Source organism: Pagrus major, chromosome 21 (assembly GCF_040436345.1).
Source record: "Pagrus major chromosome 21, Pma_NU_1.0".
In the NCBI taxonomy this organism is placed as follows: domain Eukaryota; kingdom Metazoa; phylum Chordata; class Actinopteri; order Spariformes; family Sparidae; genus Pagrus; species Pagrus major.
In genome coordinates, this window is record NC_133235.1 from 28,315,640 (window position 1) to 28,339,855 (window position 24,216).

Consider the following 24,216-nt stretch of genomic DNA (forward strand, 5'->3'; position numbering starts at 1 on the left):
GGAAACACAGCAGTGTTTAGGGAGATTACCTCAGTGCGTTCAACAGATCGGTTACACGAGGAGAAACAGTTGTTGCAGAGAAGCCAAATGTTGGTTTTAGTTATGTTTGTACATCAGCTGCTGCACCGTTTCCCCCGAAGGAATTCATAATGTTCCAAGTATGTTATCTCTTTTGTATACGTCAAACGTCTCCGTCAATATCAGAAGAAGACATCAGCAAGCAGACATGACAGATTTGACATTTGACAGCAGAATGAGTCCCTCCCGCTTAATTGAAGACTCCCGGTTCAGAAGCCGGAGGTTGAGGGAAAGAAAAGGTAGGACAGGCAGAGGCAGGCGAGGTTGTAAACAGGATGGAACAGCCTTCCGTTTTTATTCTGAATTTGATATGTACAGGAAAAGTGGCTGCATACATTTCTTAATATATCATGTAAAAGTTTTCTGGAAAAAAAAACAACAAAACAACAAAAACAAAAACAATTGCACATCATCCTCCATTAGCTTCCATTTTCTTTTGATACTTTTAAAAACACATCATGGTACAGCATGGTTGAAGGCAATGTCAAACGGGATACGAATACACTGATAACCGCTTGTAAGTGTTGGCTCTCGTAAATAAAATTAAAAAAAAAAAAAAGGTTCAGGAAGGAGTACCCCATTTTAATACGATGATATTAAAAACGTTTAAAAACACACTGCAGTCTGTGTGTGCTGTAGTGTCACCGACAAACAAATCACATCGTGTCCCTATCTGTGTATAATATTAGGATATTATCTCAGGCACTTATTGATCTCAGACCCTCGTAACTAGACAGCCGAACAAGCAAAGTCCATGACGTTTAGAGCACAGGTCAGATACATCCTTCTAAAATGTGCTAGCCGCACTAGTGTTCACAGCAGGAAGTGCTGGCCGCTACAACCAAACACTTTTTTTTACTAAAAACCATTCAGAGTGGAGAGTTTTTAATCTTTTTTTTGGTAACAGTTTTCATCCTTCCCATTGTAGCGTGGATTTCACAACACACTGGCAAGGGACCACAGTGTGTTTGTGTTGTTGTACATACAATATGCAGAAGGGACGTTTTAGTTTAGCTTAAACAAGAGCAGGATTGTGAACTTTCCTCAGTCTAAAGTACAGGTTTACACGCTGGATTAATGCCATTGCAAAGTCCTTTTTTCCTTCATCTTCTTACTTTTCCGTTGATCATTTATTACCCCTTACCTAAGCCTGTATCTCTCCCAGCGAGGGTCTTCATTAACCAGCAGGAGATAATGTATGTCATGCAGCTTCTCTCTGCATATGGAGAATGTGTAGGAGTGAAGGGCAATTACGTACCGGCTGCTGGTTTTCCACAGCTTGATGACGGCTACTTTTTATTTTGTATTTTCCCTTTCTGTTTAAAATTCGACCTCAGCTCGATCTCATTTGTTCATTTGCAGGCAGAGACAATCATGTCACAAACATTAGTGATGTCAAAGAAGGGTAGGTGCAGACTAAGAGGATCGGTTGCCACCTACTGCAATAATTATAGTCGTGGGCTGGTGGGCTGTGGCGGTGATTTAAGCATGTGTCATCAACGCCCAAGGTCTTCTCTCAGACCTACAACTCCAGCAGCTGGTTTTCACTGATTACTTCCTCCTCTCCGGGTGAAAAAAATGTGCTAATCAGCAGCTGTAGAGTTTGATTGGAATGGAGATACTCTCGGTCATGATGGAACAAGCCACTGGGCTAGCATGAGTTACAATCACAACGTCACTTGCTTAAAGGGTCGGTTCATCCAAATGACAAAAAGTGTTTTCACCTCCAGTGGTGTCGCCTGAATAACATGTTGGTAGCTAACGTTTCTGCAAACCAGGAATACATTCACATTTGTTCGTGTCATACATACCATATCCACATTTCTACAATATGTTGCATATCACATTACATGTATGTGAGCTGACTTTAATGTCAGGAAGTGGAAGGGATGGTGGTGAAGGCTGCCGAGCCAGTGACCACTGTTCTAGAAAGCGTCTCACATTTGTAAGTGTGACACCACTAGACGATTTCCAGCCTTGTTTGTGGCGACAAAACCAGGTATTTTGAGCCTAAACATGATCTTTTCCCAACCCTAACTTAGTAGTTTTTGTACTTAAACCTAACCAGACCATAAGCACAGCAGTGTCACAACACGAAATTGAAAATTGAACAGTAAAAGAAATGTTACGTTTCAACGCATCCGTAGTTTGCAGAAACACGCATTTCCAACATTGCGTTATGCAGCTAGGTTTTGTGTTTATTTGTCAAGAATTTGTCCAATACAATGGAGGTCCTTCACATCAATGAAAAGTAAATTTAACAGAAGTCTCATCAGGAACATCTCTTTCCAAAGACTTGCTGCTCAAGGCCCAGTCACATCAGTATTTAAAAAGTCAGGAAATTAAGTTGATTTCAACTTTTTCCATCAAACTCATCTTTTCGAACCCAAATTCTTGCTGTTGACCGATAGCAATCTGGCTTGACGGCTCTGTCCTTTGAGGAAACAGAAAGTCAAAAGTGGAGGAAGCTATCATAGCTAAACAGCTGAGCCATCCTCCTCTGTAGGAATTTAAACTGCTCCACAAAAGAGGCAGGAGTAGATGGATAAAGATTGTAGAGTTGTTGACCCGTTAGCCACTAAGGTAACAAGTTTGCTAACTGACAGCAAGCTAGCAAACGCAGACCGACTAGCACTAGCATTGTTCTGGCTGGCTAACTTGCACTGTGAGTGAGTCCCCAGTTCTTTCAATGCACCACTTCCAAGTGTGACCGAGCCTTTACTGGTCGTATTTTTATATAAACCATTTCTTTGGAAGAGAGCAGTTCTCAGAAACATTCTGGAGAGGAGTGACAGCTTAAAAAGGTAAAAAATACAGAAAGCAATTACAGCCCATTGAAAGCAATTACCTCTTGAGGACAATTTCGCTTTTTGTTAAAAATGGGAGAAAAGCTCCGGTTAATCTCACACTGGGAGGCTTATTGTCTCTCTACCCATCTTTATTCTGGCTCTTTTATTTGCTTTTATTCCTCCCTTTATGTCAGAAGCCGGGCCCTCTGTCGGTGCCTCTGGTGGCAGCGTTCTTTGGCTCTGGCAGGCAGCAGGTGGCTTGTGATGAAAAATTCAGTGCAGAGCCTGACTCGGGAGACGAGGAGGAGGAGGAGGAGGAGGAGGGTGGTAGTGGGTAGCAGGAGGAAGAGTAAGGGGAAGGGGAGGGGTGAGATGAGAGGAAGGTGGGAGATGAGCAGAGAGGAGAGGAGCATGAAGGTGGGGGTGTTGAGGTAGAAGAAAGGAAAGTAATGAACAGAGAGGCGACGAGAACGAGAGGAGGATGGAAGCCAGAGCTCCAGACAGACAGGCAGGCGGGCCAGGGAAACAAGCCCAGAGCGGTGTAGGGGGGCCAGGCAGAGGATCAGAGCTGTCTACCCTCTCTGCCTGGGTCTCCTCCATGGAGATAACACACGATATGAATCATTTATGAGGGGGCCTTTTTTTTTATTAATAACACACACACTGTGCCCTGCTTCTTTCATACACTTTGCCTTGTTTTCTCTGCTCCCCGGGGAGTACTCAAGTGAGAGAGCTCAATCGGTGAGAGAAAACACTCGAAGTAGAGAAAACCGAATGCTGAGAAAACGCCGGCAGCATCGGCAGGGGTCGGATGTTATTGAAGTGACGAGAGGGTGGTAGTATGTGACCGATGACAAGAGTCATCCCTGGGACACTTTGTAAAAAGCCAAGACAGACAAACTCGGTCGTGAAACATGTACCTTGTCACATGCCCACACGCAAACCCACACAGAATCTTACGCCTCCCCATGGGCTCATAAGAACGCCCACTCACTTGCCTGTCTGCCCATTTGATTGTCAGTACATGACGGTGCCAGATCTCGATGAATCAGAGTCCTGGACGCCTGTGAACAAGCATCGTGTTTGTGAATGCGGAGAAGGCACTGAGCGTCACATGTCTGTAGGAGGGACTGACTACTGGTATAGGTCATCAGCACAGCGAGGGATTGAACACAAACACCCACATACTGAGTATACTTCACAACTGTTTACCTCTAAGATCATCGCTAAGCTATAAGACCTCTAGGTTGTCCCTTTGTCGTGATTTGTAGCGTCCACTTTTGCAGTTTCTTGAAGGTAATCCCCTTTAGCTCCTGATCCATAAGTTCTCTGTTCAGTTCTTCATCCATCAGTCCAACAATACTCCTCAAGAATAAAAAAGTCTTCCTTTCTCCGACCCCAATCTATTAAGCCTCGCTAACTGCGAAGGCGAAGGCGGCACATCGTGGCGGTACGGACCCTTGGGGGAGGCTGGGTCCTTCAGGTGCGCTGTGGAGTACCCCTCGTAGCTGCTGGTGCTCTCCTGCATTAACTTCCCTTTGGCTTCCTGCTCTCTGCGCCTCTGCTCCTGCCTCAGGAGCTCCTGGGCCTCCAGAAGGACTCTAGCGTTGACCCCACCACCGCCTGGGTAACCATTCCTGGAGCCCTGGTAGCTGGAGTACCTGGGGTTGTCCTTTGCTGTCTGGAAGCCTTCTCCAGGTGGGTACGCCTTGTCCCACGAGTCCTGGGAGATGGAGCTGGGGTTCTTCCTGGGTTGCCTGGTGTGGAGAGAGGAAACAGGAGAGCAAAGTGTGAGCTTTTGACACATCCATGAGTTTTAACTATAACCCCAACAGAGGGTATATATCTATATATACTGTATTGTTAGTGATTGTGTGACCGCGACACAGGTGACGTAATGTCGGCTTTACTTGCTTCTAGCTAGCTCTTTGAGGTTGGTTTGGTGTGTCTGTGCTGTAAGCCACATACGGTCGCCTGGTCTGTTGGGAAATATATCATCAGCAACCTCTGGCTAGTGTTTGGATGCTGGCTAAAGAAATATTATATTGTCAGTTTCACGGTAGCCAAGACTTCACATTCAATGAAAATGAGGCTCCATTACCGCCTCAGATACGGCCTCCGGGCAAGTACCAGCCCACCATAACAACATACAGGGATACCTAACCATGTCAAAACCCTCTTCCAGCCCATTAGGCCTATTTCGAGACAGACAGAAACGACCATTGGATCTGACAGACGGTAACAGAATGAGGCGACCATCTTGTCCACAATGGATTTGTCCAGGCTGATATTTGACACCTGACACAAGTGTCTTAAAGGCACGTTGTCGTGCTTCTGGGGAAGCTGTGTCGCCTGAATCCAGATGTGTGACATCAGCTCTCATTTCTGCTTGGCTAGCCTCTTTGTGGCAGCTCTGCCTTTGTGTGTATGTGTGTGCGTGAGTGCATACGATATGCATGAATGTCCCAAGCCCTACAGCTCCACCCATTTATCTCGAGGGCAAGGCAAAACCAGAGCAGGGAGAGAAGAAGAAGAAGAAGAAGAAGACACACAAATACATCAATGGGCTTTTGACTCGGAGCCATGCATAATTAGCAGGTTTATCAGCCAGCTGTGAAGAAATCGTATTATTCCTGTGTTTGGATTTGAGCAGGAAGGAGAGAAGAAAAAATCCTTAATGAGAATAGAAAAGACCTTTGTTTTTATTCAAGAGAGATTGAATGCAATTGGGAATGGATACGCTCCTCGATCGGTGAGATAGGGGGAATATAGCCCAGGTTTATTCTTGCACACGGTTGAGTGATTCCAATTTTCAGAGACAGGCGTCCCAGGCATCTGATTTCATTTCGTATGTTGACAAAGAGGCCAAAGCTGGTCTGCCTCCCCGCTGAGAAATGCAAACCAGATCGCTCTCACTGTCTGATGCCGTGCCAAGAGGGAGCATGTACATGTGTGGTAAATACAGAAAGATGTATACTCCTCTGTATTCTGTGCATGCACACGGCGAAGCATGACAGATGATAAAAAAAGAAAGGGGGGAAAAGGTGACAGAGTGAGATTGAGAGGAAAAAGGGGGGGGGGGACCATGTGATGTGCTGTAGTGCAGAGCATTTAGGCATGTGGTTGTGACACACACGTATGCATGCAGACACACTCTGGTGAGACCGAATGCCTGCTGCAGCTGTTGCAGCCAGCCTCTGGACTCCCCATAATGGCATTACTTTGGCTCTGAGATCAATGGCGCTCGTTGGTGATGAATATGAGGGCCCTTCATCAAGCGTCACTGTTTCAAATGGCAGCGGTTTATTTTCACTCACAGCTCCTTGTTTAGGAAAGGGTCTCGCCCAGAAGGGAACTGACCTTTATCTAAAATGAAAGCTGTTTTTTTTAAAGGAATGCTACCGCCATTAATCACGCCTCCAATTTTCAACCCAGTCATGCTCTCATGAAGAATTCTGCCCTCCGTAAACAACACGGGCCCATATGAATCCCATCAAGGCTGTGATCTCTTAAAACGCCAAATTTACTCCGTCTCAGCCCCCGACTTCACACGATGGTATGCTCTTAGTCAAACAATAGTTAGTGTTCAAGATACTACAGCAGGGCTTATCCAAACAGACTAGTTTCCTAATGGAATTAGTGGAAAAAGTGCAGCGACGTGGCCACAGGATGTTGCATCTGACCGCCGGAGCGAGACGGTAGTTCATTAATCTTTCAGCAAAGCTGCCTGCAATATTTATCAAGGAAGGGATTTATGTCGATAACAGTGGATTAGGGGGACGATGGTGAAGTAATAGAAGATAATGTATTTAATGTTGTATATGTGTGGTAAGTGCAAGCTGATGATGTGCACCAGGACGGGTTTGCTTTGGTTTGACCTTGCAGGATGTTTGAGAGATTCAGTGAGTAATTACAGACTGCTTAGGGAAACATGATATTAACACTGAGTAACATCCTCCTGGACAGTTGGTGCCTCGACTGACTGAAGAATCTCAGTGTTGGCACGAGTGTACTTTACATTTTGTTTTTTTACATATAAATATTAGATTGGAATATAATTACTGTTTTTTCATGGCTGCATGATAGTAAAGTTTAATGCAGATTGATTTTAAAAGCTGCACCTCGTTACAATGTTAATGTGACTTTGCCAATTATGGGCGAGCCTGATGATGGAATACGTAATCCAATTAAGTTTCAAATGTCTGCAAAAACATTTTCAGATAATATGGAAATATATAAATAAATGGAAACCAATGGATGCCTAGAGCACCGCAGCAGCATGGTTTTAAGGTAAATGCATATTGACGACACAATGATCTTTATTCCTGAGCCTGAGGAAGCCCAGTGTGCCTCCATTTTTATTTATTTTCCAAATTAAAGGCCCACGGATGCTGGATATGATATGATGTATAGACTACAGAGTACTATTTATTTATAGTAAATCAAAAATGAGAATAAAGTGAAAGTAAGTCATTCATAGCCAGACAGCTGCTTCTGAGCGTCCAACAATGGCCCCTCCTGTGAAAAAATGTCTGTGGGCGCCCCTGCTTCAGCATTCCAGACGAATGCCGTTGTGAATGGCAACCATGTTTGATGATACCAACAGACGCAGCGAGCAGTCACAGCGATTGTTCCTGTCAATGTAATTGGTGATTTATCTTGTTTTGCAGATCACAACAAAATGCTATTTTTGAGTGTCTCGCCTCTAAATCGGATAAAAAGTGGAGGAGAGGCGTCTTTTGAAAGCTTTTTTTGGGATTGGATTTCATGTTAACTTAATAAAGTAATGAGATTTTGATTGAAATACAAGAATTCTTGTCCAAATGTCAAATATTTTTTTGTTATGAACACATTTTATGCTTCAGTAAAGCGCAGTTGTGTGCGTCTGTTGACTTTAATCCAACTGTTATACATGAAATGTTCATTCTCAACGTGAAAGTTCAGCTTTACCAACTTCACTAAACCGCAAATGACAAATATTGACTTTTCAAATGAAGAAAAATGTCCCCAAATGTCTCTAATAAGTCACTTTCTGTACACACTACGCCACTTAGGACACACACACACACACAGACACAGACACACACACAGACACACACACACCCTATCACTTCCTGGAACAACAGGCAGTCATATCATGCAGATCAAAGGGAATTACATTAAGGGAGAGGAAAGCAATCATGTCAGATCTGTGTGAGAGCGAAACATGATCCGTCCATTCTGAGTGTGTGTGTGTGTGTGTGTGTATACGTAGGTTGTGGTCTCAAACTGACCCTTTCCTTACGCTGATGTTATATCTATATATAATCTGCAATCATTACTGTCACAAGGCTCTCACAATGAATCTGACATAATCAGACAGGCGTGTGCAAACTCACGCACACTCTGAACTCGTACAACACACACACACACACACACACACACACACACACACACACACACACACACACACACTTCACTTCTTGAGACACATTAGGGCACGTTGCACTAAATTACAGATCTAAACAGACACAAACACAGTCGCAGCCTCCTGGACAGCAGGAACATGAGAAGATTCAATATGTACTACCACACACACAACAATACCCAACAGACACACACACACATCATCTCTCAGCACATATTGATTGTTAGACAGACAGAAATACACATCACATCAAGCCTGTCACACAATCACACGCACACACAATTCAATCTTACCGTGGCAGGGAGCTGTACTGTCGCTGTGCCTGGGCGAACGAGTCCCTCTCCTCCTGCCTCTGCCTTTGCATCTGAACCTCGACCGACACCGAGTGGCGACCCGGCTGGCTGTACCCGCCCGGACTGTTGCTGCTGGTGTTTGACTGAAAACAGCAAAGATGGCAGCTCGGTTAACTCCGACGTCCATGTCGTGATCATCGTCAAGTAATCTTTTCTGTTATTATTTAACAATAATCACCACTTAATTGAAATGCTGTCCAATAAAATCAGTGCGGATGTGTACCGGGCAGACAAATCTTATGTAGAGGATTCAATATTATCTTATTACTGAGTGCAGGATATTCGTTTGATGGAGTAATGAGATAATGTCTTGTTCTAGGGTCAATTTACGGATAGAATACATAAGAAGTGCTGCAACTAATGATTATTGTCTTTATCTTTGTTTACATTTCCCACAGAGACGTCCTCATTTACCATCATAAATGACAGAAAAGTAGCAAAAACCAAACAATGTTTGATATTTTTTGCTTGAAAAATGACTTAAAAGATTAGTCATTATCGAAATAGTTGGGGAATGATTATCTTTTTGATAGACAAATCAATTAATCGACTGTTTGTTGCCGCTCTAAGTGGATCGTAGAATATCAGGTCAAATTTCCCACTGATCTGGACCATCTAAATCCATTCTGAAAGACCTAAGTGGGACGTGTTTTCACTGGAACGACTCTCTACCTCAGAAAAAGTCCCAATTTAACTGTCTAAAGTTATTATTCAATGCCACGAGCACCACAAACCAAATTCTACTTACTTCCATTTATTGGTATCGAGACAGACGTTTCAAACGGCTTACAGCCTTATCTTGGCTCCACGAGGAACAAAACAGTCTGCAGCTACGATGCAGGACATGTTGTGGCGACACAGCCGATTGTCCAGTGTCAAGTTGTGACAGTTATTTCTGATCAGAGAGCTGCGCGTTCCCTCGTGTTAGAGCTGATATGACTCCGCCACCGCTGGAAGTTTTTACGCTCCCAGAGAGAAATTAACACTGATGACTTTTCTGTGTTCAGTTAAACATTGATGATGTTGAACTGCCTGCGGTGCTAATGTAAGATTGATGTATGAATGAAAAAATGCTAGAGGCGCTAACACTTCAACTTCAAATCAGCGGTTTTGTGTGAATTAATCAGATCAGTCTATTTTATGTAATTAGTCGTCTACATTACAAACATTGAGTATATACTATCCGCTGCACTTCATGGGAACATTAATAATCTCTATTTACGACCAAGAGCCACATTCCATCAAACCCTGAATAAGTGTTTAAGTGGTAAATACAACTATTTTCTCATTTATCCACTCCAGTTATGGTGATTTTTATCCCGTATTTTTGCTTGAATTGAATCTTTTGGGCATCTGTGGATGTAAAAATTGACACATACTTCATATTTGTCTCCTGTTGGGGGGGACTGATGTTTACAAGTACAATATCTTGGCCAAAAAGCAATGACACATTCAGATGTCTCTCTTGTGACAAGCTCAGATTTTATAATTTAGAGGAACTCATTCATCAAAACCAGGAAATCATGTCCTGTATGAATACAACATCTTAAAAAATCTTAACAGCAATTTAACAGCATGTGTCAATAACAAATGGGTCGTAATTTTACCAAAGTACTGGAAATAATGCCCAAGAAATGATCTTTATCAATTGATATTTAAGAAACATCAGATCTAAGAACCGAACGATGAACACATGATCCCTCAGCTCAATTTCAAACGTACAAATCACCACAACTGGAATCAGGGTTTCCAAACAGTAGCCCAATAAAAACTAGCAGCAGACGCCGACACAGGATACCTCGTAAAAATCTCCCACTACCCCCTCCACCCTCCACCCCCCCGAGGTCCAAAACCACAGACAGACACTTACCAGCCGTTAGTGGGGCAGACACACCCTGAGCTCGTCTCCTCTCAGGTCAAAATGAAGGTGAGACACAGACAGACAGAAGGAGGAGGGGGGAGTGAGGGAGGGGCCATGCTGGAGTCTCAGAGCAGGGGTGCAGTGATGAGATGAGATGGATGTTAGTGGGTGTTAATGAAGGAGACGACACTCGACCTGTTGACATTGTGACACCCCCACCCGCCAAACAGCCACAGATAAACACCTCCTGTGCTGCTCATTAGGCACAGCAGGTATGTGGACATGTCATATAGGCACAGTAATGATGAGTGATATGTACATTTGTGAATATCTGCCAGCTTGTAATGACTTCATGGTAGCAAAGCATTTTATTATAATCATTTCAAGAATGTATATACCTGCATACACACAAGAGTATTAAAACTTGTTCCCAAAAGCTGCACTTAAAGACTGAAAGCCTGCCGTCATGACTTCCCCCCGGCTGCATCCCATTTTCTTCCTGACCTGAGCTCTATGTTCTGGGTCATTAATATTATTCATATTTATTATTTATTTTATCTTGTATATATCCTAAAGTGGAAACAGACAACTTTCCCCATCTAGCATTTCCAAGCGGTATTACTGTTGGCGCCGCCGTGGCAAAGACAACTGGATCGTTTCCACTTTCCTCAGAGAAGCAGCGACCAACACCGCAGGATAAAACCTGAGTTTATTCATTCATTTAGTCTATAATTGAAACATGAAAGCAGATAGGGCAGTAGAGGAGATTTTGTGCCCAGTGGCAGACAGAATTGCATAATGATAGCGAGGTTTAGGGAACCGATGGCGTCATTATTCTATAGCCTTTACACTGCGCAATCAATATTTCCTTCTTTATGATACGAAACAGCAAAAAACCTGTCTATTGCCAGTTTACCTTCTGGATTATTATTATTATTATATTCACCTTTGTTGTATGTTTTTAATTTTGTTGTGTAAAGGATCTATTCAAATAAAGTTATTATTCCATATCAGCTCCCAGTTCATGGATTTTCTCCAAAAAAGTCATTTAAAAAATGTGAAAATGTCAGCCCATTGGTAAGACTTCATACGAAGAATCACAAAAAATATTTCATTTAGCTGAGAGAGCCTTCAAGAATTCATAACGCATACAGTTTTTGGAGTACAGCTCTAAGGGTTTGCAAGGTCCAATGAATTTAATTGCAGTTTTTAATTTTTTAGAAAAACCATGACATGAACTTGAACTGGGTGAGGTGGACGAGAATGACCCATATTTCAAAAAAGGGGGTAGCACCCACTTTTAAAGACTCTCTTGATGCACTATTGATGTTGCACTTGGTTTTACAGATGGAAAGAGAAGTTGCGGTCCAAGTGTGGGCTGGATCCTGACTACTTTTCCGCCTGCTGGGTAAAGCAGGGTGACTGACCGATTGCCAGTTTCAGAAAGTTTAATGCTCCAAATTTCCCCAATTCAGAAGTCAGAAAGGTCTTTTTGATGCTGTTTGACAATGATAAGGACTTTGATTGAAGAACATTCACTCCTTAACCATTATAATGTAACCAAAACCTTCACTTAAAGCTAACCATAAGTGAGGACAACATTTCTTCACTGCCAAGGTCTAAAACTGGTCCTCATAGTAAAAGATCCACAAGAACACACACACACACACACACCACCTCTAGGTCCGGCCCACACTTGTACCACAACTCCTTCCGCTCCTCCAATGTTCATTAGCGGTGTGGGTTCAATAATTGTGTGTGGATCAGTCGTAACAGAAAGCCGATGTAATTACTTTTATGACTGTGCGACGTATTGAAAGCCTGGCGGGAGCGCTGTGGGTATCGGTTGGTGGGAAGGCCATAAAACGATTAAGAGTGCTAAAGAGACACTCCCCGTTAAACCAAATGAAGCCGCGGCAATCATCTCTGGACTTGATTGGCACTGCCCGGCTGCTCGGCCGACAGCAGAGACAGGCTGGAAGATGACTGAGAGGGAGGGGCGAGCACCAGCACGACTCTTATTCCACAGCTGAGCTGAAAATTACCCGCCGGTAAATTACAGTCCCAATATTTTTCACATGAGGGAAAAAAAAATCCCGTCAGCGGTTTAGGAGCGTTGAATATTCCTACAGTAGGAATGTTGGCTCGTCTGCCTGAACAGGGGGAAAAATTCCCCCGAAAGGAATCCAGATAATAGCAGCATTAAAATGTTACAGTAAAATACAAGAGGCAATATTATGCCCCTTTCTAAACCCCCACCATCAAGTCAATGAACTCCTCTTTTCCCATAGTGGTATAAATGAGTGCAATAAAGCTGGTGCGGTGCTGCCGGGAGAGCGGGCATCAGTCATCCTGATGGAATTAGACCGTGTTACCCACAATCCTCCCCTGCACCCCAACTATGGTGAAAAAAAGAGGAAGAGTGCTCCCATCTCAGACAAGAGATATTATATTGACCAAAGTCATGTTGCTAAACGGCTAAAGGGCGTTGAAAATGGATAATTGGGCCAATCGGGGACAGAGGGTGAAAACTGTAGGATGGATTTGACAGATACTTAATTGGAGGTGTGATGTGAAGAGGTGAGCTGAGGTTGAGTGTCCAAACCTGGCTGGAAAGGTGCACAACAACATGATGCTACCATATGGCTTTTCAGAGGCATCTGTCTAATTGGTTTAGCAGATGTGTGAAGTGTCTCCACGTTGGGTTTTGGACTGTTTGTTGGACAAAACAAGTAAAGATATTCCATTTACAATGATATTAACTGTATTGTTAAATGTATGTTATCTTTAAATGTTGAAGTTGTAGTTGGTTTGTAATGTCTATAATGTTTTAATTGGGGTTGGGGGGAAGGAGAGGGGGTGGGAGTTAGTGATGTAATTGTATTTATGTATGTGAAAACATACATTATGTTCTTAACATGGACCAGGAAGAGTAGCTGCTGCATTGCCACAGGTAATAAAATAAACAATTTTAAACAAAATAGCACAAAATCTTCACATTTTGCCTGAAAAGTAGCCTATAATGACAAGATAGTAGTTAATGTTGACCGCCAAATAAGTCCAACAAAATCATTATTTAACTAATCATTATATTCTGCAAACCTACTCATGATTTATTTGATCTATTTGACATTTGCTTGTATCATACAACCATTTTTCTGCCACATAGAAAGCAGCCAATAAATGTGAGCGCTATCTCATACGCGGTTCTGTCCTGGCAGAGACTGTAAGTGGGGCAGCTGCAGGTGAATTAAGAAAAAGGACACCGGCTCCTTGAGGTTTGCAGCACATCACTCAGATGAAGCAACAAAATGTAATATATGCACGGGGGAGGTAATTGAATTTCAAAGACACATTCTCCTGTTTTCCATATGGCCTGCCAGTATGGCCAGGGCATGAGTCTAATAACAGGCAATTACTATAGCAAGCCTGGGTGTGAGCCGCACTCTGAAAAGTAAAGGGGCTAAAAAAAAGACCATTAGAGGGTTCCTCAGACTGAAACCACAGTGGAACAACAGAGGGTTCCCAAAATTAAAACAGCTGAAACTTGGTTTAAATATAATAGATTCATCTATTGTTGTTCTTCAATGACTTCATGTGCTAAGATAACATTTAAAAGATCATGTTAGATTTCGTAAAATGTATTATTTCATATCAGTATCATAGGTATTTAATCAGCACTCGTGTAGAACATTTTCAAACTTTTTTTCAACTTTGGCGACCAAAGCAAACGATCCAGAAATTGGCAGGTGGATATTTCTGACATAACCTTTTATCAACAGCCTCCAGCCCAACAAGAAAAAATGGTCTAGAAACCTAGAATGTTCAAAAGCAGCCGAGGGATCCTCAACTTTTAGAGTGTGCATTACCCAATACTGCAATTTCATGGGAAAATAAGACCTGTGACAACAGCGAATGTGCTGCGGTTGTAAACAAACATAATACTGCAGTATTGTTGAGCTCTTTAATTGAGAGCATGCTCGGTTGTTTGTAGACAAAGGGAGAGGTGACCTGCGCTCTTCTTTCCCACACTGTCCCTGCTTTTGCTGCACAATGCCAGCAGGAATGTGCACCAGTCCGTCGAACCCATTAAAACGCACGACTCTGGTTAATACCGCTGGATGCAAAACAAAACTATACACTTTTATTGGATTTATCAGCTAGAAAGGAAAGGCCAGAGCACAGATGATTTGGTTCGTGAGCTCTCACTTTATCATTTCATTTCAAATTATAAATCATAGGACCAAGTTCTCCCTTTGCACACCAAAAGACTGGGCAAAAAAGCTACAGTGGAAAATTGTAGTGTAGACACCAGCGGTAAAAAGAATTCAAACAGATATGTACAAAAACACAGCTGAGTGTGCAAAAAGACCTTGTGTAGAGAAAAGACCAACAAGGACGATTCACATTATTAGGACTTAATTTACAACACACCTGATGTCTAGTTTGTGACAACATACACTTGTGTGTCATGATATGTTAATGCTAGAAAGAAGGTTGAGATAGAAAATGTGTGAAATCAACAAAAATGTGTGTTGCCCCAAACTAGATAAAGAAATGTGGTGAAGATTATTCCTTTACTGTGTAAAACAATGATATAATACACATTACATAGAGACACTATTCATGAGGGAAAAAAAGTAGTAAAATCTAATCTTCAAGAGTTAAAATTTGCTACAGCTGGCTGTTCATATAATCATTGTTCAAAATCATGTAAAAACCAAGTACACTTGAGTTGCGGTGCAAGAAAGCAGGAAGGACTAAAATAAATACTAAAAATATGACAAGCGATTTCATCACCTCAAAAAAACTTTGACGGTATTCAGATTTTGTTCGCTTATTATTACCCCTTGTTGCTTCAGAATGCACTAATTAACCCTCTTCTTAGCCAATGAAGCTCAGAGTTAAATAAATTCCAGTTAAAATGTACACAACCCCACCTTCAGACTGTAAAAAGGCACAGTTAAAACAAAGGGTTTACAAATGAGACCCCTGAACACAGAAACATTGTGAAGACAAGTCCATGAGGTGGTGGGTGGGTCCATGTGATGATGATTGACAGACAGAAACAGGGACGGTGGATGAGTAGAGTAGGTTGTGACAGGTGGGTGGGGTTAGTGATGGTTGCGTCAGGAGGTGTGCAAACTCCTGCATGCAGGTGTTTGAACATTCGAGGGTGAGGGGTGTTAGCGTTAGCACGATTAGCCAGGAAGGCCCATGGAGATTAATGGGAATCCTAAGGTGAGGACAGGGTGATATCATCAGTCTTGTTCATGGCTGGTAGTAGTGGGGTTAGTGATGGTTAGCAACCATTCTCCAGTTAACCACAGGTACTGACGGATGCTAACACTGTTAGCATTCTCCCCGGGCTAGCAGGTTACATGTCCAGAGTCTTGGTCTGGTTGAGGTCATTTCTGGATGAGCAGTCTTACAGTCAACCCATCTTCTCCAGCCGACATTGGATTTGAGATACAGGCTCCTGTGATTTCAGACACTCACCCAGGGCTGTTCGAAGCTGTAGGTCCTCCTGCGGTCGTCGGGGTCATCCGGGACGTTTTGGGACTGCTGGAACTCCTGCCTCAGCCTCTGTATCCGGTCGTGGTTGCTAGGGGTTAGCCGGTTACTGGGGAGAGAGGAGAGAGAAAAGAGGGGGGGGAAGATGGATGAGTGTGTGAAGTCCATTGTGAACAAGTGACCTGGTTTCATCAGCGCAGGCTGAAATGGCCCGCAGGGTGAAGTTCTTTAAAGTCCAACATGCTTTTGTCCAGAAACTGATCAAGTGTTGACGCTGAGAAAAGCAACCCAGATAACCCAGATGAAACGCAATACGTGATAAGTGAGGCCAGAGCCAAGAGCGGGCTTACAGCAGGGCCCACAGCAATATGAATCAAACTAATGCGATGTATTATTCATAACAATGAACAAAGGCGAGTGGTAACCGGTGAGCAGTACCACAAAACACACAACCCGCCTCCCCCCCACCCATCCCTGCCGGCCTTGTATCATTCAACTCCTGCGCTGCTATTGTCTGATGCAGCCCTGTGGTGCTTACATCAAACAATGTTGCCTTCAGTGTCACTTTCTCATGGTGCACTGAGCAATTGCACTGTAGCTGGTCATTCGCAACTATTTGCTCAACACAACTATATTAGATATTATGGAGTCTAAAATGCTCGGTGATTACATACGAGAACCCTGAAGGCGATCACTTGCATACTCAAGACTTTTCAGAATTTCTTTAAAAAGGAAACCATTGACCTATGTGGCATATTTAGCTGTGGTAGAAGCACAACAATCACAGAATAAAACACTGTCGGTGAGGTATCATCCCGTGCAAAGAGGTGCTGTGTTCTTGGTGGAATCAAAACTTCAAGGACTATCGACAGAGACTTTCTCTAAAAGAGATGTTGCTGCTAATCCCTGAGCTCATAAATTAAGAGAAATATAGGACATACCTATAAAGGAGAAGAAAAGGTGAGCGTTAAATATATATGGCCTCCTACAGAGGAAAGTAATTAACACATTTTCCCTCATGCAGAGTGTGTGTGTGAGGGTCGGTGAATGAAGGACCAGCGGGGGAACGTTGACTCCTAGCTTGACTTTTCAACTTTCTAACTCAGCCAGGAAATTCCTGAGGAACGTCTTATCTCTAAAACTCAAAAAGGTCAAACCTGCAACTCTTTCCAGTCCCAAAGCTCCCCTAAGTTTGGTGTTATAAAACCTTTTTTCTGCTTACAAAGGAAAACTTTAAGCCAGCATGAAAAAAATCTTGTTGAGGGATGCAATTGTAATGCAGACACTAAATACAGATAATAAAAAAACAGCATGTGCACAAAGAAATCTGAAAAAAATAAATGAAACACATCTTTATTAGCTAGACAGCAACTGCACAGTTTAAACAGACTACAATATCGGTTTATCTGCGTGAGGTCAAAGTATGACTTCATGTAGGGATATGAGCGCAATAACTGCCTGAATTCATTTAATTCACCACAAAACAGCCAGATAGTGAGATCATAATGCTATAACCTGAAACACAGCAGCACCACCAACTTCACAGCAATGGAAAAGCCAGAGCCAGTCAGCCTTGTTAAAGACCAGGAACTTGTCATATGTGATCCTGCTAATCTCCACGATATGTAACACAGCCGCTTGCCCTCTTCAGAACACAGCTGACCTGCTAGGCGGTACATGTGTGACCCCTCGAGCTACGGGTCAAGGCCTTAATGCTAGCTTTAAAAAGAAAGGTTCATATCTGACACTGAGAAGCCTGTAAACAGATGTGTGTAACACTTGAAAGAAAAGAAAATTTTTTTCTTAGTTTGCCTTGAATCCAATCAGTCGCGGCTATGAAGAAGCACAGTACTTCAGTAATAATATAAGAGCTGTGTTTGTCAGATGAAAGATGTTCCCTCTCCTGAGATAGTCACTCAACTCTGTAATAAAAGTATATCATCATTAAGGCAACCTATAGACCCGTATATACTAGAATCCTGCCCGAGAGACTGAATGGAAGAGAAACTCAAATAAAAGGATCAAAGATCTCCAATCCGCGAGTCTGACAAAACACTGTAAATCAATCAAAGAAAGAGCAACACTCTAATACAAGTGCACTGCCAAAAAAACCCCAGAGACAGGGAAGAACAGCGGGCTGAGATTTAGTCTGAGATGAGCTTCATCCTCTGGACAGGCTCACTCAATATCTGGCACTGCTGTATGGGTCTGAAAGGTCACTGTGTGGCTTTGTTGAGTGGAGTGTCTCAGGGACTCAATAAGAGGACTGCGGCTTGCTGACTGGGCTGCCAGCAAAACTGTTTACGCTGAGATGCACCCTGCCTTTCATGGTCGGGTGTGCCTCCTGAAAAGCTGTCTGTCTTGGTATTAAGTCTGGGAAGGAGGGAGCTTTGAGAAGATGTTATGTCTGCATTGTGAGCAGACTGTAACTATAGAATTGGACTGCTGCACTATATTCTAATATGATAGATTTCACCATTTTTTGCCTTTTCGCTTTATAAACCTGGCTGATCCAGACCATCCTCGTCAGAAAAACGACCATGAAGGTCGGTAGGGAAAGCAACTTATTACAACACGTACTGATGTCTGTTGTTAGGTGGCAATCTGTAGTGGCCGTAGTAAGTATAATGGCGGCAAAGGAAGAAGTCAGGTGAAGAAGTATAAAGAGCGACAAAGTCTGCATAAGGGGAGGTTGGGGTGGACGGTTGGGTTAAACAAGAACGGGACTTTCATCCAGAGCGCGCTGTTCATGTCCAGTCTGACACCAAAAGTCAACAATGAGTTATTTAATATTATACAGGTAACTTAAGTTACATATGTGACCCAAACCACAATGTTTTTCTAAACCTAACCAAGTAGTTCAAGTGCTTAAACCAAACCAAACTGCTAGTGTACAATGCCTGTCACCGATATGTTGCCATGTTCAGGTGTTTTAGGCGTCACAGTCAAACTATTCAGTCGTTTAGGTATGAAGATGTGTTGGGTTAAAACGTGATCGTCTGATAGATTGTTCTTCCTGCCCGGTTGGACTGATCACAGATCACAGCAATGAATTTGGTGAGTAAAATGTTTTTTCTGACAGGATTGATGCCCGGAAGAATGAATTCAAGAGCTAGGGCTGTAATAAACAGGAAAGGAGGATGCTTTTGAAGGATTTGAGGTCTGTATTGTGACCAGACTTCAATATCATCAGAATAAGTTCTGAAGACGCACAGTGAAACACACAGATTTAAAGAAAACAAAGCTTTGAGAGCGAGATCAAAGCGATAAAAGTCAGCCAAAAGAAGTCCTTGCTTCATTTGGCATTGAAGAGGAAGTGGTCCAAATTGGACTTAACTCCAAACTAATAGGATTTATCAGATGTGTGCTGTCACTTTAAAATCCCCCATGACATTGATGCTGCTTCCACGGATCCCAATCAAAGCATGCCAATAGATCGAGGGAAGGCCTTTTACGGGGCAATGCACAGTAAGTGACAGAGGCAGCTGATGGACGGAGTCCTAATCCTGTGGATTATAAATGAATGGCCTCATTCACACAGGCTGCTCTTCCCATGCCTATAGGAGCATTCAGACCTACCACCAACTGAACATAAACTTAAGAACCGTGCAATCATTTAGAGGACTTGGTGACTTTTAGCGAATGCCCTTGAAATGAATGCAAAGCTGAGGGAGTCGGCATGGTTTTCGGCTGTAAAAAAAAGAAACGGCTGTATTCGACCCCACTAGCCACCAGCTGGCCCACGGAGACCATCTGAGCGCGTACTGTGCAGAGAAGTGCCGAGGTCTGCGCGGTGGAGAGATTCAAGTAGATCTTGTGTCTGTGTTGTGACGAGGGCCCTCGTCGCGAGTGGTTACAAGTGGGGTGACCTTGACGATACAAGAGCAGCATTGTGAGTTCACACTTCAAAGCCACGGATGAAAGCGTCACCCCAAGTATGCATGTGTGTGAAGGGCCATTAACAAACACAGCCAAGTCAGTGTTTAAACCTTATTAGTCTTTTTCATCTTTAAATTAAAGGCCTTTTTATGACCTCATGCAAATTAACAGTTGCTGGTTCAAATAAAAACACACCTTGTTTTTAATAATACGTGGAATGCATTCCGCGTGATATCCTATCTATTTCATTTGCCAATAATCCTCGATTCATAATAATCAACTTTTTAATTAAAAGCCGCCATCTTAATTAAACATTTAATTAAGCAAGGGTAGTCATGGGATTCCCATCTCGAATGTGACTGTTGTACTGACTAGCCTGCCAGCCTGTTAAATAAACATTTACTGATGTAGCGATACACATCGTAAGAAAACAGTGCATGTCGTGAATACGTGTCGCCCCCGATCGCAGCAGCTGTGGTGGTTAGTTTCTGTAATCTTATCAGATGGGGGGGAACCAGGCCCTACATCCTCCGACAAAGAGAGAGCAGCTGGTGGAGCCTTTCTCTGCTGTGAAAAATGAACTGAGATGCCGAAGATGATAATCCAGGTCTATTGATCGAAGGCTCACAGACAACTAGGAGGGAGACTGATGCCCTTGCTAACTGGTGCTAGCGGCTAACGCTCCATCTGTGAGCTGCTGTATGGCAGAGACCCTGGTATACTATCCACTGCAGGAAAGCTGCAAAGATCAGCCCGCTTCCTCAAACAATCTGGCATAGCCGTTGTTGCTAGTCAGTATGGATGCAGACTAGAAAGATCTTCACTTGAGACATTTTGCATGGGCACCCTCAGAAGAAAAACAGATTCCAGTGGTGATATTCATGACATCAAGTGCAATTATTCTGTATGTGTGAAGATTGACGGTCTGTTGATGCATGGTACAAGCTGAAGGATAGGCACAGTTTGTTGAGTTATTTTCATTAGACTTAAGAATACTGAATTTGCTTTATATGATGACTTAATGGCTATACTTTTTTAATAAATTCTCTGCCATCTCTTTCAACTTCTTCTTGTTGGATGATTATTAAAGACTTTGGTTGTGTCTCAGGAAGGGAGCTGTTTTTTGTGGCATATTTTATTTGTCGAGCTTCAGAGAGGAGACAACGTTTATTGCTTGCAGTATGTTTCATATAATAAGTTAACACTCTTTTTGTTCCACCACTGCGACCGTATAATTGAAGTCTAATAAAGCCGGTATGTGGTCCAGGCCAGACAGCACACACAAAAATACAATAATTACAAAAACAAAGCAAACATTAAAAACAACAACTAGAAGCTGCTCATTTTGTTGTTGCTACATCATTTCAAATAAATTGTGTAATACATATTGTTTACGGGCAAATAGCTGAAAAAGATCAAGCATGTTCAGTTGATCTTCCTCAGATATATAAAGGTTAAAGAAGGATTAGCTCAGATGCTTGACTACTGGTGTCTGTTGACGTAGTGAAGAGATTAGAGGGGCCAAGAGGCCACTGTGGCTGTTGTGTCTAAGGCCATTTAGGCTCTTATTAACCCGATCTTGCTTTTACCCTGGATTACATGGGCTTAACCCTGAAACACTGGTAGAGCCAAATTGATCTGCAGAAACAGCAATTAGATGCCAATCGATACAATATCTCCACACTTAGCAGCTCATTATCAAACCCCTGGCATTTGCCTCATTGCGTCAATTGACTAAGTAAGAATAAAGTGGGACTGCGTGTTGACAAACGGCACAAACAAATCAGTTAGTATGCAAAGTAAGATAAACAGCCAAGCAGAATTTCCCAATCCATGTAAGAGCTTGTGTTGACAGGGAAGTTAAGACGCTAATGAATCGAGCTAACACGTTCTGTAACCCAGACTGAATCGGGCACAATCTGCACGTTCCCGTTTTCATCCGGGCTCGGATCAACCCGCTCTCTTCTCAGAGGGCACAGCACTGGCACGGTGCCCACATGCCGTGCCAAGCTTAGTGGCTGAGTGTGTATTTGTGTGTGTGAGTGTGTGTGTCTGTGCGTTCATCAGGAGAGAAATATGGCACTTCAGTTGAGTTGGTGAAACGCTGCAGAAGGAGGAAGAGTCACTGGGCAGCTTTAATAACAACCGCAGCTCTGCAGAGAAATGTAGGTTGATTGGAATACAAATTATAAATCGACATTAGTCACGATGTGTGATGACTCACTCGATTTGTATCTGCTTGCTCACCAGTGGATATAAAACTTGACATACTGTCTTCTTTCACTGTCAAGATAGGTTTACAGAAAAAAACAATGCGGTAACACTTTTGCTTCCCTCTCCATGATTTTAAATTCAAAATCATCCGACACGCTGCCTAATAAACTCTCTGCATTTCATCGCAGGGTTTTTGGAAAGAAAACAATTCACTTGTTTTCCTCAATCTAACAGTGAGCCATTCTTCTAAACATGATTAACTTCGTGCAGCGCGTGAACCATCACACAAATCCCGTTCCTGCAACTTACAGTAGCATTCATTCTGAGCCTTAGCAATCCCACAGGGTGTCAACACTTGTGCAAAGCAGACAGTAAACATTGGAATCCATCGACGGAACGGATTGAATTTAATTGGTTTTCAGTTTTATAGGGCATCTCTATTTTTCCAGGAGCACTTCTGGTCAGAAATGTCAGAGATGGTAATATAATATTTGACTGATATTAATGCATGCGCACACACGCATTTAAAGCAAGGCGGGTAACTGGTCTTGGATTTCAAGCGATGGCGCCACTGGAGGCAATAATGGTGTGGCACACAGCAAGATGCCTCCTTTTAATTCATGGGCCAATTTCATGCTTGCACACATCAGCGTATCGATGCCGGCCTGCTTGGTTACAAGCAAATAAATTGGACTGCGTTCCTGATATCTGTAATCCTGCCCTACTTTTAACGAAGGCGGGGAGCATGCTGTCCTATGTGGGCCATTTAAGTTTCATTACTCAAATCCCCATTGGATTGTGCGGTGGAGCCATATTTGAATATGTCACTGTAATATCTGCAGGGGCATTTCACATGTGGTTTAGCAGGAGCTCCAATCCCATTTCTCCACAGATGCTTTCAATATGTTCTTTATAATGTATTCTGAGATTGAACTTCATGTCAGGATTAACATGAAGAGAGATTGGGTTCGATCTGATCTCACTGATATCTTCAGGAGAATAAATATACAAGATCAGGCGTACTGTTAAACAACAGACTGCCACGCCTCTCTGTTACACAAACAATATGAAAACACATTATTGTGAGTAAATTATGTCTTTGTCAGGATGGGCTACATCAGTGGTATCAAGTCCACTACTGTCTTCATGAATAACCTGGTGGTACAGTAACATAGTGAATCCATGGAACCAGTACTTAGTTGAGACTGTCACCAGTAAACTGCATTGGAAGTTTATCCAAAATATAGATGTTGACGCAGAATTAATTTGTTAAAACTTTGCAAACCACCGAGGGGCAGAAGTCAGGGTGGACGGCTGGGAGTAAAAAGTCTCTGACTTTGACACTGGAGACTGCAATTTGCATCCAATTGTCCTATAACCAGTCAATATCAGTGCTATCAACTGTGACATCAATGTTTCCCAACCTTAACCAGTGTTGTGTAAAATATTTATAAGATTTGCTCGAGTAAAAGTAAAGACATTAATGTTCTGCTTTGGCTCAGAAGCAGCATGTAATCTGCAAAATAGTGACTAAAGTTATCAAATAAATGTAGTGGGTTAAAAGTACAATATCTGCGTCTGACATGTAGCAGCATGGTAGTATAAAGTTGCAGATAATTGGAAAGTACAAGTACCTCAAAATTGTACTTGAGTAAATGTTATTCGTTACATTCCTTTACTGACCTTAACCAAGTAGATTTAGTTACGTCAAGGTAACAACACCTTATCCCCTGAGGTGGCTCATGTTGGAAGCAAGGACAAGCTATTTTTTCATCAAGAGTGAGAAGCTGTTTTTTAATTTTATTGCTATTTTTCTTCTTTTTTACGGTCAAGTCAAATTTGTAGAGAAAAATCAAGTCAAATAGTAAAGACAATGCATTCTTTAAAAACCAAACCAAAGCTGTCTCCCTGTCTTACTCACTAAATTGCATTTCCTTCCTCCTTCCCTGCATTGAAATGCTAAATAGGTAAATGGATATTTGATCTTATCCACGTTAACACAGGCTCCCAATCTAACATGCGATCGCAGCTGTAGTGCTTTGATGTAACGGTGACAAAACAGTGTCTAAACTCATCCATCACTGACAGATGATGATCTCCTCTGTGTTGGGGAGCATAATA

The 24,216-nt window shown here is 42.6% G+C and overlaps 1 protein-coding gene across 4 annotated transcripts in view; it reads right to left on the bottom strand.

The window, feature by feature from the left end:
• Positions 1-338: 338 nt before the first annotated feature.
• pard3ab (par-3 family cell polarity regulator alpha, b) overlaps positions 339-24,216 on the bottom strand; it is a 246,778-nt gene continuing 222,900 nt past the window's right edge. For all 4 annotated transcript variants that reach the window (XM_073491060.1, XM_073491059.1, XM_073491058.1 and 1 more), the window contains 3 exons: positions 15,988-16,111; positions 8,568-8,710; positions 339-4,624 (listed from right to left, as the gene is read on the bottom strand). In XM_073491060.1, the coding sequence (XP_073347161.1) occupies positions 4,234-4,624; positions 8,568-8,710; positions 15,988-16,111 (658 nt within the window). In that variant the 3' untranslated portion in view covers positions 339-4,233. The remainder of the gene's footprint in view (positions 4,625-8,567; positions 8,711-15,987; positions 16,112-24,216) is intronic.